Source organism: Ursus maritimus, unplaced genomic scaffold (assembly GCF_017311325.1).
Source record: "Ursus maritimus isolate PB19 unplaced genomic scaffold, ASM1731132v1 scaffold_17, whole genome shotgun sequence".
Taxonomy (NCBI): Eukaryota; Metazoa; Chordata; class Mammalia; order Carnivora; family Ursidae; genus Ursus; species Ursus maritimus.
This window is the reverse complement of record NW_024424119.1, coordinates 50,644,732-50,662,566: the sequence shown is the minus strand read 5'-3', so window position 1 is coordinate 50,662,566 and position 17,835 is coordinate 50,644,732. Positions and strand designations below refer to the sequence as shown.

Genomic DNA, 17,835 nt, shown 5'->3' with positions numbered 1-17,835 from the left:
ATTCATCTGTTGATCCTGGGGGCCCTTAAACCTCAGGTAGGAAATGCTGTTATGAAGATGTTAGCTCAGACCCTGGTTTGTAGGAAGTGTTACATAGTTGCTATTTTTGTTATTTCTGTCAGAGACTTCTCAGTCTGAATAATTCACACTAAGGTGTGTATGGGGTTTAACTTTTCTTTGGGTTATTTATTACATAATGAACACATGTCCATCCTAGAAAAATTAGAAAATAGAGCTATGTTTCTTCCTACAAAAGAAAATTTAAACTTTCACTTTGCTCCGTCACGCAAGGCAGTGACTTTTTAGGTTATAGAATTATGTATGTTTGAAGAGAGGGGGCGCCTGGGTGTGGCTCAGTTGGTTGAGCGTCCAACTCTTGATTTTGGCTGAGGTCATGGTCTCGGGGTCATGTGAGATCAAGCCCCTCCTTAGGCTCCGTACTAGGTGTGGAGCCTGCTTGGGATTCTCTTTCTCCCTCTCCCTCTTCCCTTCCACCCACCCCCCCACCCCTGCTCTCGTGTGCATGCATGTTCTCTCTCTGGGAAAAAAAAAAATGAAAAAGAGGAGCTAGTTAACATACGTGAGCCCCCAGTTGGGAAAGTGTCCTGTGGAGAAGAATGTGAGACTGGGTGACTTCTGATGTTCTTACTGAGTCGGTGGTGTGAGACCAGCCTTCTCTTTCCAGGCCCTTGGTCCTGGGGAACTTCTAGACACAGAGTTGTTGTTTGGGGAGGGAGAATGAATTACACTAACAACTTGCAAATTAGGAGCATGCTAATGGAAACTCCTTTACCAGACAGGCAAATGGATTTCTAACATACCCTTTGTTGGTGATTGATTTTGGACAGATCCAATGTGTATGTAAACAGGAGTCTCTAACTTGCTGACTGCTAGCTGCTCTGAGCCTAAGCCTTGAAGTTGTTTGGCTATCAGGAGTGTGGAAGGGGAGAAGTAGGAGGCAGAAGTATGGGGGAGTCTGATTGGTTCCCAAAACTAAATGGCTGGGTCTCAGCTAGTTCCCAGTATCTGAAGAAGTGCTCCTTGGCAGCGGTGACCAAGCCAAGGCCTGCTGGGCCTTTGGACGTGGTAGGACAAGGGAGGATGAGACCTTGGAGTGAACAGGGGACGGGCCTGCTTTTGTCCCTCTTCTCCCATTCCCCAGCACAGGGCCAGTTCAATTAGAATTTGTGGAACTGAATTGAGGTTAAAAATGGCACTGGCAATAGCAACTGTGATGGTGTCATTAGATGTGTTGCCATTAACATTTCACACCAGGATCCTATTCTGGAGTCGGAAAGAAGGATTTTAAAAAGAGAAGAAAAGTCCAAACTAGTAAAATGGACAGAATCCCCCTAAATCAGAAGTCAGTAAGAACAGTTAAATCTCCCTCCTATACATGTGTTTTACTTAAAATGTTTGCTATATCAGGTGGACATGGGGAAAGAACGTTTCTAACCAATAGCTACAGAGCCGAGCAAATAGAATCCAGCTAGGATTTTGCTGTTTGGGAAAGGGTAGTGGGTAATGGGTAGAGGGTCTTCCACCAGAAGCTGGGCTGCCTTGGGCATTGTGGCCCAGAAAGTTCCCAGAGACAGCTGTGGCTTCTCCTGGCCCTATGTATAAAGGGAAAGATTAGCTGCTTTTTAAGAGGCATGCAGATTCATTGGCTGTATGAGGGCTTTTCAAAAGGATTGGTAGTTTTAGTGTACCCTCTTGATGAGATCTCCAGAGTATACCCCAAGTGACCAGACCTTTTTGAAAGGATGTCATCAGTTTGAAACCTTTCCTACTCTTATGTGATACTGCTTTGTGGTCTAGAGAGGAGGAAAAAAAAAAGGAAATGAGTGTTTTTGCACACTCACTCAGTTTGGTGCCCCTAGTAGCCATTATCTCTTTTATTCCTCATAACAAACACATTTTTATAGTATATAAGCTGAGGATCAGAAACAGGTAATTATTTGTTCAAGGTCATACAGTTTGGTAAGGACCAAAGCTAGAATAGGATAAGGAAAAAGAAAAGATGCGTATATTCTTTGTAACCAGGCCTGACAATATGGGTATAAATTATCTTACTTATTTATTGTTTGCTTGAGTCATAGAAGACCAACTGTGTGTTGTTTCTTTTCATTCTGTTGTATTAGCAAACATTTTCATTGTCCAGATTGTCCTCATGTACGGAAATGTAACATATGCAGCCTGTTTAATTTTGTATTTGTAAATCTGACTTGATTTCCTTTTTGGCAACAGCTACTGTCTAGAGAAAAGAAAAGATTTTTCTTTGTGTCTGTTTAAAGTGGCAGAAATATTGGAGCAAGTAATAAAGATGGAAAGCATTAATTACATACTTCTAAGAATTTAAAGGTCAGACAAGCTAAATATGTATGTTTTCCTCACTGGAATGTCTGTTGAAATTGTGCCAGGATATGCTTTGTTCCTACAATAAAAGCACACATTTTAGATAGCCATCAACTTACTTTGGTATCCAAAAATTATACCAGATTGTTGCTTTTGTTGCTATATGTCTTAAAAGTTTAGGACTCACATTTCTGACATTAATGTGATTTGTTTCATGATCCACCCTCTTGGCCATGTTTAGTTACTATGTCTCATTTTGATTTCCTCTGTTCTCCCCTCAGCTTATGTTGGAGTCTGTCAGCTGCTGCTATGTACATGTCAGGCTAGTGACTTGTAATGTTTATTAATACAATGTCAGTCTTGCTGTTGAAAAAACTGTGATGCTTCTCAGAAGGTTGCAATAGAACGAAGCGTTTGATTTCCAGATCCTGTCTGCACTGCATGGTGAATACATTCTCAGATGTTATGCAGTTCACTGACCTGACAGTTATGGAACCCCGCCTGGGACCCCATTTCAGCAGGACATATTTGAACAGAAACAGTTTGCAAAACTTTACACACTTAAACTCCTGCCAAGGCAAACTGTTAGCCACTTGAGTTTGTTATAAATACCCAGTGGCAGTAGTTGGAAGTAGCCCACGGTGTGTTTTATATTCTGAACTGAATGTGAATGTCTTTGCGGTTATATAGAGTAGTAAATAATTGAGTTTGATTAGGGAGAGGGACCTCATTATCCCCCACCTGTGCCCAGCTGGAAGGGGAGGGTCGAAATGAAGCCATTAGCTGTCTCTCTTACTGGCATCTCAAAGAGCTCAAATACATCTGTGTCTTATTTTCTTTTCTGGCACAATCAGTCGAGCAAGCTAAGCAGGCATGACCGGATTTGGCAAGTCCCAAGGACTCTGGCAAAGATACACAAAGGCGGAGGGCAGTCATTTTGGCTTCTCACTGCCCATTAGTCTAGCGAGTTATGTTTTTGGAAAATGTCTGTTTTGAAAAAGAGTACTTTGTCCAATGTCAAACATCACATACTCACACAATACGCTTTGATCTTTAAAAAAAAATTTGTCAGTGCAAGGGGAAACAAAATGTGGCATTCACACTAGTGTAAACTCTCTTTATGGATAAAGTAATACCCGAAGGACTTGCTTTAAAGCAGGCATGCTGCAGTTATTACAAGGCTTTCTCTTGCTCATATATTTTCATTTTCTACTTTGAAGTGCTAGAGAATGAACATGCATGGAATTGGGACCAGCGCAGGCTGGGAACTGGAGGAGTGTGTCTTCATCACTGTTATGACCTGGTCAGGAGTGGAGAATCGAGTGCTACTCTTGGCAGCCTTTTCCCACTTTCACAAACTGAGATTGTGGCTCAAGAAACCATGACATTCTCCAAGGGCGTTTAAAAAGGGATCTCATAGTTCATATGGGTAGTCTAAGAGTTGGGGCATTTATGATCAAACTGAATGTTACAGTGGGTGTTGAAACTTTGCCACAGATGGGTCAGTAGTTCCTGTCTGGAGGATGTGCTCTCTGGAAGTCTCTTCTTCCCATGAGTCCTCAAGGCTCCCTTCTGGGCTATAGAGAGGTTTAAAACTCAGGCTTTGGTGACTCCTGGCTCTTTCACTTAGCTGCGTAGCTCCAGGCAGGTGTCCTAACCTTGCCCCACCTCAGTGTCCTCCATTATAAAATGGGGCGGATAATAGCACCTACCTTTTCTGGGAGGATTAAGTGAACAAAGTAAGTGCTCAATAAATGTTGACAGTTGTCATCATCTCATTTATCACTTCCTTGTATGTAGAAAAACCATGGTTATTATACTAAGCATTTATTACATGACAGGTATTATGTTAACTACTTTACAAATATTTAGCCCTCACAATAATCTTCTGCTTTAAGAATTATCCCCATTTTGTAGATGAGGAAACTGGAAGCTAGAGAGAGAGAGATTATATCATTTATCCCAGGAAGGCAGAGCTGGGACTCCAAAGCAGGTTCTACTCTAGAGCTTGCTGTGCTTTGCTGCCTTCTGGTCACCACCATCTTTCTTAGCATGATATAGAACTAAATGATCACTGTGTTTTGAGACATCTCCTTTAAGGACCCCTCTGATCCCCTTACCTTCCCCGGCTTGGCTAAGTGCCTCTGTGTTTGGTAGCACTCAGAGCTGGCCTCCATCTTTGTACTTACACATAGCACTGTAATTCTTTCTTTGCTTCTTTGTCTTTCTCTCCCACTGGACTGTACTACTTGGTTTCAGGACCATATTGTTGATTTCTTTTTTTTTTTTTTTTTAAGATTTTATTTATTTATTTGACACAGAGAGAGACAGCCAGCGAGAGAGGGAGCACAAGCAGGGGGAGTGGGAGAGGAAGAAGCAGGCTCCCAGCGGAGGAGCCTGATGTGGGGCTCGATCCCAGAACGCCGGGATCACGCCCTGAGCCGAAGGCAGACGCTTAACGACTGAGCCACCCAGGCGCCCCATATTGTTGATTTCTGAACTCAAAATTAAGATCTTTAATAGAGTGACTTCAGGTAAATTCCCTAATGCCTCCAGCCTCAGATTCTGTAAAATGGATATAATAATAGCACCTATTTTAGGATGGGATGAGTTAATACAGATTTTAAAAGCTTAACATAGCACCTGGCACTTGGTAAATGTTCAGTAGATGGTAGTTGCTGTTATAACTGTTGTAATTGTTGAATAATAACTTGTACTGTGCAGCTCAGAAAGCTCTTAATAAGTCTCATTGAATTTCTCTGCACCACCACCATGATTTTTTACTTCCTTCATCCCCATCCAAAGCCAGTGAGTTAAGCTGAGGTGTAGTATACCCACTTTCTGGCTTACTCTTTCAAAAATGAAAGCCTTGAAAACAGAGCCCCAGTGCTCTTCTGTGAGCTTCAGGGGGGCTTGCTGCCTGGGCCAGAGGTTGCTTGCGTACAGTGCCCCTCACTTTTGCTACCATGCCCAGCAGATTGCACATTTTAATGGCCCCGTGTTACCAATTATAAGAATGGTTGGGATCCATTCCCCCAACTAAGCAATCTCTGCTGAGGGTGTAGGAGAGAGGGGGTGAGTGGGGCCTCTCCTCTTTTAGTGTTGCCTTAGGACAAGGGGAACACAAGAGCACTAACATTTCTAAGCTCCTTTTACTGTTTGCCAACCTTAATGCCAGGTGCTTGGCATTCATTGTCTATTTTATCCTCTCTGACAATTCTGTAGAGAAGCGGCCTCTGCCTTTCCTGGATGCCGCTGAGGTTCCCACAGGCTAAGGCAACATTTTGGTTAGCCATGGAACCAGGATTTGAACCAAAGGGTACTTAACTCCCAGCCTATGTGTTTTCCTCTCCAATATGTTGCCTCCCAACTTGGGTTCTGCTTCCAGCTCTGTCCCTATAAATAGAATCTAAGCTTTTCAGTTAAGGACCTGTGCTCCGTCACCTCTGGTTTAATATTTAGCAGAGAAACGCTCGTCGTGTTAGGTTAATGTGGGTATAAAAACTTCCCTCTGGTAGCTGAGTGGCTTTGCACTGGGACAGGGCTGAATTCCTCAAGTGAGTAATCTCTTTTTAAAATGCCCATACGTTTTTCAGTGGTTACGAGACTTGACAGGACCTAACTTTGAATTGACTGAAGCACTCCTGGCAGCATTTAGTCAGCTCCCTGAAGTGGCGCTTCAGCCTAGACCCGGCGCAGGCAGCGCAAGGAACTGTGGAGGGCAGCTGCTTGTGCTCGGTGCCCCCAGAGTGCCCTGCTGTGGCAGAAGACAAGCTGTCTGTCCACGAGGGGAGCAGGAGGAGGAGCAGTTCCTAAGACGAGACCCTGGGTTTATAGTCCATCTGTCTCTCCATCCGCCTGTCTGTCCGAGGGCTAGCCACCCTCAGCGCAGGTCACACCTCAGAGACTGGAATGCAGGGCCACACAGAGAAGGGAGGCGAGGCTAGCGAGTGCCGTCCCTACCTGCTGCCAGCATTTCCCTCGAGATCAGTGTCTTCTCGATCGCACACCCGATGCCCCACATTAAATAAAAAGCAGCTCTAAAAGATGTATTTCAATAGACTTTTTAGAAAGCCCATAAAAATTCCTGGATCTAAAGAAATGAGGCATAAAACCCAGAATGTTTGGAAGTCAAGCTGAAAATTGTGGGAGCAAGTCTCCATTTCCATTTATTAACTGGGAGCATAACTTAACAGTGGCACCTAGGTGTCTTCGGAGAACCACTTCGATTCTGTGCTCCTGTATTTTAGAAACATTTTGTCCCCTTAAGTGCTGTAGACTTGGAGCAAGATCCAAAGTTGGTGTTTGTCTGGAGGGAGCGAAGCGAGTGCAGCGGGCGACTGACCTGAGGAAGCTTTCATTAGGTCTGGTTGAGTGTGCAATACGTGGGTCACAACCTCTTTCTCCTTTTAATGTGCACGATTTTACCGAAATGGAGCCCCAGAGTAAGATACCGCACACTCGTGAAGGCACATTCCGAGCGCGGTGCGTGCCCCTTCCCTTCACTGTTGTTTTCATTTTCCTCTCATGAACCTTGCTACCCTGGCTTCAGCACGGAGGCTGTAAAGGAAGATGGAGAGCCGAGTTACCTCAGAATGATCACTATCGTTAACATTCACGGGTGGTTCACTTATCATTCCTGACTGCACAGACATGGCAGCCGCTCGGAAGCGTCCGCAGGTGTAGCATGGTGATACATATTACATTGTGCCACAATGGATTTATGTATTCTGTAACAAAAGAAAAGTGTAATGAAAAAATACAGAAGGTAATCCTTTATTCCTCCACCACACAATTTATCAGTAATGCCTGTGGATGATAAGTGCCAGGGATTTCCTCTGCTTGCTTTAACCTTGTCACCCAGGTACGTTTTGGTAAAATGACAGAAAAATACAGACTAGGGATTTTCCTCTGTTCAAAAATCTTTTAAAAGGACACGTTTAATTTATGGAAGTTTGTCCAAACGCAAGGCTTCCTTTTGAACTTCTAGTCTGCCTTTGCTAAAAAAGATAAACATATTGGTTTGAAATAATGCTGTCAGCCAGCAGCAGATTAGGAGAGAATGTAAGCAATTTATAAGTGGACTCAAATCTAAAATAGTTCAGGTGGAACCCAGGTAGATGGAAGTTCGTGAGATCTAGCCCAGTACTAGTTTGGGCGTACCCGAGAACTTGTGTTCCCTTTTAGGCCCCACTCACCCATCGCCCAACATATTGTCACAGATGGAGCACATACTGACTTCCGAGGAGAGAGCAGGGGAAGACAAGCCTGAACGCGGATGATTGGCGTTTGTTCCAAACACACACTGGCCTAGCGCCAGAGCAAATACCCCCAAGTTTATAAATGCACAAGGCACTTTACATTTCAGTGCTCTTGCCAAAGTATCACTTACTGCATCGCTCCCTAAATATAGTTTTAAAAAAAGAGCTATTTCTTATTTTGCTTTGATCAGTAAAATAAACTTTTAAAGATTGTTCTGGGATGGGGTCCAGCTTCTGAGGTAAAGAATGGCTGGAGCTCAGGCATGATTCAGTAACAGAGTGTTCAGTAAAATTAGCTTGACAGTTCTCAGGCCTGCTGTTCAATAGCAAGAACTTGACCAAGTTAAAATGGATGATCGTGTTGGCTAGACCAGCGTCGGCTTTTGCTTTTTAACAAATGGAATGTCAAGGATTAAACAGCAAGCCGTATGGAGAGGAGGGGTGTGGAGATGTCTTTGTATTAGGGAAGCAAATTGGGTCCTTGGTTTTGAGATCGGCCCCCAGCCCCTGTGGAAAGCCAGCCACCTGGTTGGGTCCAAACTAGATCCCAAACAGGCTTAAGGCCTCTTCTCAGCCGGTCCTCAGCCTTCTCCCGTTGGGAAGCTTTTCCATGGCTTAGCTTGGGGCTTGGCTTTTCCTTCGGATTTCTTGTCAATGTGAAGTTCTGCCATATTTTTTGGCTCTGTGCTCTCCTTTGAGATTCTTACGAGGAAATGGGAATGCGACCAAACTCCTTGTGGTAATTCCCATGTTCCGTAGTTGGAAACTTGGGTCCCATTTGTTAGATGAGCTGCTTGGAATTGGCCTGTTTTGTTCTGGTGCCCGAGCATAGTGAGTAGTATTTGTGATACTTGCTATTGCAATTAACAGTCTTAGTGAAGTTATGCCTCACCCAGGGATGGGCTTCTGTTTTTAGGGTACTTGTTCCCTACCAGTTTTTTCCTGTCTAAATGAACCCCTCCCTCCAAGTTTGACTGACTAGAAGCTTACAAGTAGTGTCAGTATTTTGTCTTGTAATTATTTATGCTTCATTTCATATTTTGTTTGACCTTCTAGGACCAAATGGATTAAAACATTTCCTACTGAAGTATATACAGACCGTACATTTAAAATTTATTTATTTATTTACTTACTTACTTACTTACTAGCCAGTTAGGATGAGCCTTTATTTTCTTTATTCTAAATTGCTTTGGGCTATCATATTTTCCCCTCCACCTTCCCCCCACCCCGCCACCACCCCTCATCCTCACCCCATGACATTTTTCCTCTAGGGCTCCATGAGCTTTAATGTGATGGTGGTATCTGCCTGCAGTGACATCTGCTGACACAAACCAAGTTTATTGTCAGTCCTTGTTCCAGGATTTGGCTTGGGAGCCAACATGAGTAACCCACGGTACTAGTGACCCACACAGACCAATTAGATTCAATTTGAGATAAATTAGAAAAACATTCCCTAGCTCTGACCTTTCTTTCACTTGGAACTGTTTATACCAGAATGCCTCTCTCTCTCTCTCATTAGAAGTTAGTCTTTTTTTAAATAATTGGCACTTTAAGGTACACTCAGTAAAACTTTATTAAACACAGTGAAGACCATAATAACATTCCTCTGGTTGAATGTTAGTGATGATTTCATATTTGTCTTTTCCTACAGAAATGCTGCTCATGGATTCTCCCTTATTCAGGTGGACAACACAAAGGTCACTATGAAAGAAATCTTGCTTAAGGCAGTGAAGCGAAGAAAAGGATCCCAGAAAATTTCAGGTGAGACCATGGAAACATAAGCTTAACCGTTAGTTTAAAAATGCTTGTGTGTGCATACGTGTTCGTACGTGCGTGCGTGTGTGTGTGAGTGAGTGAGAAGGATGGCTAGATTGTTTTAGATATCATTGCTAGAAGGTTTGGTTAGCAGATCTACAGCAAAAAAAGTGATTTTTTAAAGTGCCCCTGGGCCCAAGGAAGGGATTGGGTCAGTGGCATGTGTGAGAAGAATGTGTTCCTATTGATTATGGAAGCTCCATCATTAATAATTTGTGATGGATTAAGACAAAGCTATATGAGCTATTGGTATAAAGCTGTCTTGAAAACCAAATCCTAAATTTGAAGGACTGCTTTTAATTTCATGTTTTCACATAATTTTCCATGGGGGAAACTTTCAGTTGCTAGTGTTTGGGGTATGCAATAAAAGAAAAACAATTTTCATTTTTACCAAATGAGGGCAACTGTAAAATAAATTTTTTAAAGATAAATCACTTGATGTGCACAAATACCTGTTAATCTTTAATTCCTCATTACCCAACTTTGTACTGAAAATAAGCTTATGGTATTAGCTATGATATTTAAAGGATATGAGGGAAAAAATATTACCAGTATTGAGAAATAATTATTTTGAGAAATAGCTCAAAGATTTGTCATACCACAGACAACTTTAATATAAATCAACCTCTGTATGACATGTCAAATATCATCGTTTTGTAAATAAATGAGACTTCTTCAACACCTTTGGTTTCATCTTCTGGAGAGGAAAAAATGCATTACTCAGGTTGAAGAAAATAGTTTTGTGTTCTTTTTAAGGAGAAGCATATAATCTGTTCCAGATTTAATTAGCTATCTTCAGACGAAAGCTGAAGTTTTAATAAAAGTTAGAAGAGGTAACACAGTGAAGGACACGGATGAGCTGTCTCAAGGCCATATTCCAGGGGAACGATAAGAGCTGTAAAAAATGGCAGAGGAGAGCAATTGAATGGAGCAATGAAAATCTGATTCTCATAAAAAAGAGAGAGAGAGAGAGATGCTGGTAGGGGCGGTTGTAGATGAGACCTGCTAGCGTCTGCAAGCAATTTGGATGCTTGCCAGGAGTCATTGTTCACCCTCGGCTGTGGCGGCTCTGTCCAGATGTGCCAACTGCACGTTTCGGCTTTTGCCAGCTGACTGCGCCGTTTGATAACCAGCTCTCTGGATGCCCATCACTGGCCGCAGAGATAGAATTAAATGATGATGATCTTCCCACAAGTTGGGAGAGGAAACAATGCATATAAATCTTGATTTCATCTCAGCATGAGAAGTCTTTATCCATCATCACTCATAATGAACAAGTCGTTAGCTGGGATGAATGGTGTTCTGGTTTTTCCAAACACCTCTTTTGTTCATTTTTTGGGTGACTTTTATCCATTGCATGGGGGTCAAACCTCTTTACATTTAAGGGATGATTGAAGAGGCATAGCCTCTCCTTCCCAGAGGAAAGTAGATATTTGGGGGTTCTAGGTGCCAGTCTAATAGCATTTAAACAGCTTCCGATATTTAAAGATATTTAATAAGCATTCATCTTCTTTTAGGATCCTGTTTTTCCGCGTGTTTTGACCCTAAATTTTTTACACAATAGTGCATTTTGTGACATATTCATTGTATTCAAAGATAATGTTATTCCAGGTTGTCCAAGAGGAGCAGGAACCAGCTTTTTAAACCTTCTTAATAGAAATTCAGCTGTCGCAGATTTTTTTAGACCATGAAACCTGTGAACTTACTGAGGTGCAGCTGAACCAGTGTCTTTCCCTCTGTCTGCAGCTATCTCTTTCCAATTTTGTACCTATTTATCTGTGTCCATCTCTAGCAACCACGTTTATCATACACACAGTTATTTATGTTCACCTTTGTGTACACATCCCTGCCATTTCCATCAGAGACTTTGCCATATCCAGAACACAGTGATTTGCATTATTTATTCCTTTTTATACTAGAGAAGTCGTTTGAGATCGATGTATTTACATAAATTACTGTCCATTTTCTTAATCCAAAAAGCTCTATAAAATGAAAAGCTCTTTCTGTTGCTTTAGTAAGTCTGGTCTCATGAAACAGAAGGATCTCCAGTTTGCCAAAGATGTTTGTTTAAGGTTAGGTTGGTAAAGAAGGTGTATTTTGTGATTTTGAACTTTGCATTGTGGAGTGGGCTTGTTTTGGAGGGTAATTAATGAAAGAGGAAAATCCTCTTGTTACAGACAGAAACACAGTATGTTTACTAAAAAAAAAAAAAGCTGTTAGTGCTCACACTTGCCTGTGAAATACTCATACACATTATGGCACGTGAACTTAGTCATGAACTCAAGAGCTTGGTGGCAGGAGATGCCAGGCTAGAGACGTCTATCCTGTACTTGCTGAGCGTCCACCACGATGACCGGCGCAGTCTCTGCAAGAAGGGGCCTGCCTCGCCCCATGTGCAGGACAGCAGTGGAGTGCGCAGCCTCTCTTCAAACAGCTTTTGCCTGATGGAGTGCAGAACAGCGCTTGTCTCTTTGCTGCTATTATTTAACTGAAGTGAGAGGCGAGATTCAACAACATGCACCATGTGGAGGCGAGAGTTCTCACTACTTGTTCATTAGGGGTTAGTTGCACCAAGAGCAAGGTTTCAGAAATCCTTTTACAGGCTGACAGTGCACTTCTGTTGCGTATCCACAAACCTCTAACTTCTCTCTTCTTTTTCCCAGACTGACCATACAACTTTCCATTTCATAGTAATCATAAATTGAGAACCTAAACTATTTTGTTATGAAACCCAGATGTGGGTTTAATGACTGTTCTAATGTTTAAGTACTCTGGCACTCCCTTCCCGATTTTCATTTGTAAAAAACTGGCAGATATTTGAGCAAAAGAAGTCTTCTTTGTTTAGATAGATAGGTTTGTCAATGGAAACCCTTAGAGTTTTAAAACATATTTGCTTGGTTTGGATAGACTATCATTACAGGCACTTGTAACTGATCTAGAATTTTGACTTGCATTATTTGTAATTATCATCGTCATAACTATTTATGAACACTGCAGGGTTTTTTCTATTAATATTCATGTACTGAACTAGAGTAATCTTTTCACAGTGTGTTCCAGTCAGTTCTCTGCTAAGGCCCATTTTTTCTAAAGCCCATTTTTAAATGTCTCTTTTAAAGTTTCTCTGCAGCTTTTCATTTTATTACTGACCCACTTGACATTTGGAAGCTACCTGCACTGGCAGGAAAGTGCTCACTGTTAAGAAAATTGTAAATGGAGAATTTGGTTTTAGAAGAATTAGCTGGAACCTCTTTACTAATTTTTGTAGTTGGGTGGGTGAGTTTTTGACATAATGAAGAGTCCTTTGATTTAGGTGGTAAAATATACTGACCTGTTATTTAGGACTTAGCCCATCAAGTTCTCCTTTGGTCAAGTTCACCCTCACAGTCAGTGACCTTCTGAGCTTTTTAGTATTTTGTTGTTGTTTAAAAATGCTATCACCCACCAACCTTTACCAGGCTCCTGAAGCATGGTGTTGGGTATGGCGAAGCAGATACAATTTCAGTTATACATTGACACAGAAATATAGTTAACTCTTGATCTACAAAAGAGAGAAGGCTTCGGAGTGGGATGTTCCAAACAGAATAGTTTTCTGCGTGGCTCTGTTTCAGTATTGTTGTCATTTTGAAATGGAGGTGTTTTTCTTTATCATCTGCTGGAGGATTGAACCAGAAGCATATTAACTTTTTCTTACCCTTGTTCATTCTTGCCTTTTGATGTGAAAGACAAATTTTTATTAGTCTGAAAATCCTTTTGAAAAGTTCTTATAGTATTGTTAATAAAAGTTATGACATTCATTTTTGCTTTTCCTTTATAAAATTTCACCTAGATTTTGAAAGATAAATGTTAGCTTTGTCAGGGGACTCTCTCTTATCTCTGTTTAGAGTCACAAACCACCTTATTGTTTGCTAATGTACTGTGTTTTCACAAGACACCTAGGATGTCATTAGTGACATGGTCTAGACTAGGGTGCCTCAACATTATTCCCTAAAATACTGCAGGCTCAGAGAAGGCGATCGAACAGCTACCACAGAGTGCAGGGTTCTGATCAGAAAGAGGGCTGATGGTGATATCATTGGATCCTCGAGCTTTATATTAAAGATTCATGTAAAATGTAAATTTTGATCCATACTATATTTGTACATTCACTCATCATGTGTTCTCATGTGTCAGACCTGTGCTAGGTGCAGGGAGACAGTGGGAGGCAGATTTACAAGGCCCTTGCTGAGGAGGAACTTACATTCTAGAAGGAAGGTAAATATGAGCAGCTGAGAGAGAATAAGATGCAATATAGGATGGTCAGGGAACTCCTCCCTGAGAAATCGACTTTTAAATTGTGACCTTCACATTTAAGCTGTGAAGAGTTAGGAAGGGACAGTGTCATTCAAAGCAGTGGCTATTTAAGGCTTACTATATTTTGATATAAAAAGAACATTTCAGATTTCTTTGTAGTTAATTTACTTAACTCTCCCCACCCCCCACTCCACCTCCCCAAAAAAGTAGTGAAATTGACCCTTGAATTGCTCCCTGGGCGAAGTCCCCACATCTTACCCATTAGCAGGTCCTCTCAGTTTTACCTCCAGAATATATCCTGAATTTATTCAGTCGTTTCCATCTGCATTGGATGAGTCCAGCTCACCATGACTTTATCCGGACTGTTGAAATAGCAGTTTTTCTGGTTTTCTTGCCTCTGCTCTTGTCCTCCTCCAGTCTCTTGTCTACACAACAGCCAAAGGGGTTTTCTAAAATATAAATCAGATCATATCTGCTCTGCACCCCCCAGTGACTTTCAGAATAAAATCCAAACTTCTAACTACTGTAAATTCCCTGAGGCCCAAAGAGGGGAAGGGACATACAGAGAATATGAACACAAAGAAAAAAAAGAATTGGAAAGAAGTGCAGAATTGATTATCACAATATGGCAGAGAAATATAGGCAGACCAGGCAGAGAACCTGGAAAGCCAGGGTGGGATCTGGAGCCTGTAACTTAATGTGGACCTGCTCTAATTAATAGACAGGTGACAGCAGGGCCAGTCTCTGACACTCTGCAACACCTCACTTGGTAGGCCTTACTTTCATGCCTGGTAGACCTAGAAGGTAGCATACTCATTAATTATTTAATTAATTAATTATCAGTAATGTTTTAAAGGGTATTTGTGTGTCAGGAGAAGAGTTGGTCTTTCCCCAAGATGTGGTTCCAGTGGGGGAAGAGCTGATTTATTGAGTGCCTTTGTGTACTTACACATATTATCTCATTTAATCTGCAGACACTCCTAGAAAGTAGATTTTATTATGCCTGTCTTACAGACTTTAGAAATGTTGGGGGGGGGGTGCATGTTAGAATTAAGGAACTGTTGAGAACTATGTATGTAATCATATGCTTACCTGTCTGAGCCTCCCTTTCCTTGGCTCTAAAAGAACTTAAAGTTACCCAAATTTCCACAGTAAGTAAATGGCAGAATCTAAATTGGAGCCCAGGCTTTTTTGACCTCAAAGCCCATACTCTTTTTATTGTACCATGTTGCTTATTAGAACCCTAATGGGAGAACAAATTTAAAATTCTGTAAACAGAAATGTTCATTGATTCTAAGATCTAAATGCACTAGGGAAGTGCAGCATTTAAAGGAACCCTGTGGTGAATCTGGATATAAAGCCAGGAATTCTTTTTGTAATTGCACAGTTTGTCTGTATTGGTGTCAGTTTTAATGTTTTATGTCTGGCTTTCTTAAAGCAACATACACCTGTCCTGAGCTGCCCTGTGGAAAAGAGAAACCCTTACGTTTTAGAGGGAGCAGGGTTTCTAACACTCTTCTAACCTGAAATGTTCTCTGAAGGCTAAAATAAGCTAAAGAATCTTCTTGCTGTAGAGTTGAAGAGTCTTACTCCATGTGTGATTGTAAAGATGAAAAATCCAGTAACCTTTCTCCTATGAAAGTAATTTGTGAGCCAGAGACACAGACATGTGGTTTCCTTATGCTGTAGCAGGTAATCCTTTAAAAAAAAAAAAAAAAAAAAAGAGAGAAGAAGATGAAGAAGAAAAGGCAAATAGGATTGTTTAAATGTTCTTAGTCAAAAAGGCAGTAATTTCTATGGAAAACTGTTCCTCCTCATGAAATAATAAATAATCATGCTGATGTCACTCATCATGGGGACCGGATGAGACATAAAGACCTGATACTTGATATCCAATGACCCAGTGGGAAAATGGTAGAGGAAATTAGGGCAGCTAAAGTGTTTAAATGTCTAACTCGGAAATGCCCTGGGCAAGAAGCTCCAAGTTAAATATTCCTCCTTTCCTCTTCTCTCTGCCTCTTTATCTTGTTGTTTCTTCCCACCTGAGCCTCTCCCTGTCTGGAGTGCTCTGAGGCTCCTGATGGATCTTCTTGAGAATAGAGCAGAGCATGTTAAAGATGGCATTGCAGTCAACTATTTTATCTAGGAAGCCTGGAAATTTAGAGAATTTATGTCAGGCAAAAATCTTTGGGAACCACTTTAGAGACCCAATTATTTTAGAAGGGTGTTATGAGCTCTCACAACCACCACATCAGAAAAACCTGAAATACATCATTTGCCAAAACTACATTTGACCAGCGTTTACTCTTCCTGCTAGTCGCTAATCTTTCAGAAGTTCCTTTTCCATCACAAAATCTATTCATTCACTCCATCTGGGGCAGTCACCAGCGTGGATTAGATTAAAGCAGAAGCCAAATGAAAGAAAGGGAAAAGACCTATTCTCCTGACACGCTGTGTGGTGCTGCAGGAGGCACAGACATTTGGAAGTCAGAGGAAGGACCTTTCTCTGGGCCACTAGGGACGAATTCTAGAGCCTCACTAATTTAATAATAACTGTTCAGGAAAAAAAAAATAAAGAAATACTACATTCAATGTACATATTGATTGTAAGCTGTAGCCTAATTTTAGAAATATTATAAAGTAGGGGGAAAATGCATCTTAGAATGAAGAACTCTGGTAACGGAATGCGTAATCCCCTCCTTACCTCTCTGAGCCGTGCTTTCCTCAGCTGTGACTCAGGCGAGGTGGAGGGAGGAGTCACCCAGGGCACTGTGGGAAGGGTGTGCTCTAAAGCTCTGAGTGTGGCTCTGACAGACCCCGTTGACTTCAGTGGTCACCATTCCTTGCTGCCTGCTCTGGGCCAGCACTGTGCTAGAATCAGGTGGAAACCCAGTGAGAAAACAGATTCAGAAAAGGAGGCAGTAAAATATGGCAAATTCACAAGAAGTACATAAGCTACTAAAGCAGCATAGATTAGGGAGTACTTAAAACTACTGGGTGAGGCAGGGCCTGAGGAAAGATGCTCTGGAGTAAATGATTTGACAGTTTTTTGAAGATTAAATAGAATTTTGCCAGATGAGTAAGTGAGAGGAAGGACATTCCAGGCAGAGACGTTTTGAGATGTGGTAACAAAACATGGATATCCCAAATTCCTGGAGCAAGAACAGGGCAGAGGAAAAGCTGCAGAAGCTAGGCGGGGGCCAGATCCGATCAGGCCAGGCCTGATATGTACTCAAAACTAGAAGAGCTGTACTTGTTTATTGGGGGCTTATTATGCAGCAGACACTATGTAGGCACTGGGGATTTTGTTGAAGCCAAGAAATGGCCCTTACCCTCCCAGAGCTTACTGTTTAGTTCCTCTGGGAGACAAATATCAGGCAATTACAATACCTATGCATGTGATCAGTGGAAATAAGTGTAGGGCCTGGGTGCACACATCGTGGGAGGGGAGCCCTAGTCCAGTCTTAGGGAGTCAGGGAGACCTATCCTCCAGATGAGACCTGAAAATGGTGGAAACTGACCAAATGAAAAGGTGAGAGAGCTTGATGCCTTGTAGAAACCACATGTAACTCAGTATAATAAGCAGTAGCGTAGGAGTTAGGAGGGTGGGGCATTATGAGGCTGAAGTGGTCGTTTGGGACCAGGTCATGTTTGTAAACCGTGTTGAATTTGAACTTTATTCTGGTGGCAGAGGGGAACCATTGAAAGGAGAGCAATATAGTCAGAATTTCTTTTAGAAAACACACTGTCTGCATGATAAAAATCGATTAGAGGACATAAAACAGGAGGCAGAGACACCGGTGAGGAGGCTCTTGAGGACTCTATCCAATGGATGATGAGCCCTGAATTAAGGCATGGAGAGAAGCGAATGGTACTCCGTACAGGAAGCAGGGATGGACACCACAGTAAAGTCTGATTTCTTTCATTAGAGCTGAATGCACAGTTTTGAGGAGAATTGAAATACCTTGAAGCTGCCATCCGTCTGGTGTTAATATTAAAACTAGGGGGTGGTAGAAGATAGGCTTTTAAAGATTTCTTTTTTTAATAAAATTAAATGCTTGTTGAAAAAAATCAAATGTTTAGGAAGTGCATGAAGTAAAAAGTAAGTGTGTGA

At 41.7% G+C, this 17,835-nt stretch overlaps 1 protein-coding gene across 9 annotated transcripts in view; it reads left to right on the top strand.

The window, feature by feature from the left end:
* The window catches only part of MAPKAP1 (MAPK associated protein 1), a 235,598-nt gene that overhangs the window by 134,047 nt on the left and 83,716 nt on the right, over positions 1–17,835 (top strand). For all 9 annotated transcript variants that reach the window (XR_005835250.1, XM_040631891.1, XM_008698765.2 and 6 more), the window contains one exon: positions 9,268–9,377. Coding sequence is in view for 8 of the 9 variants with exons in the window: in XM_040631891.1 (XP_040487825.1) it covers positions 9,268–9,377 (110 nt within the window). In the remaining variant the exon portion in view is untranslated. The remainder of the gene's footprint in view (positions 1–9,267; positions 9,378–17,835) is intronic.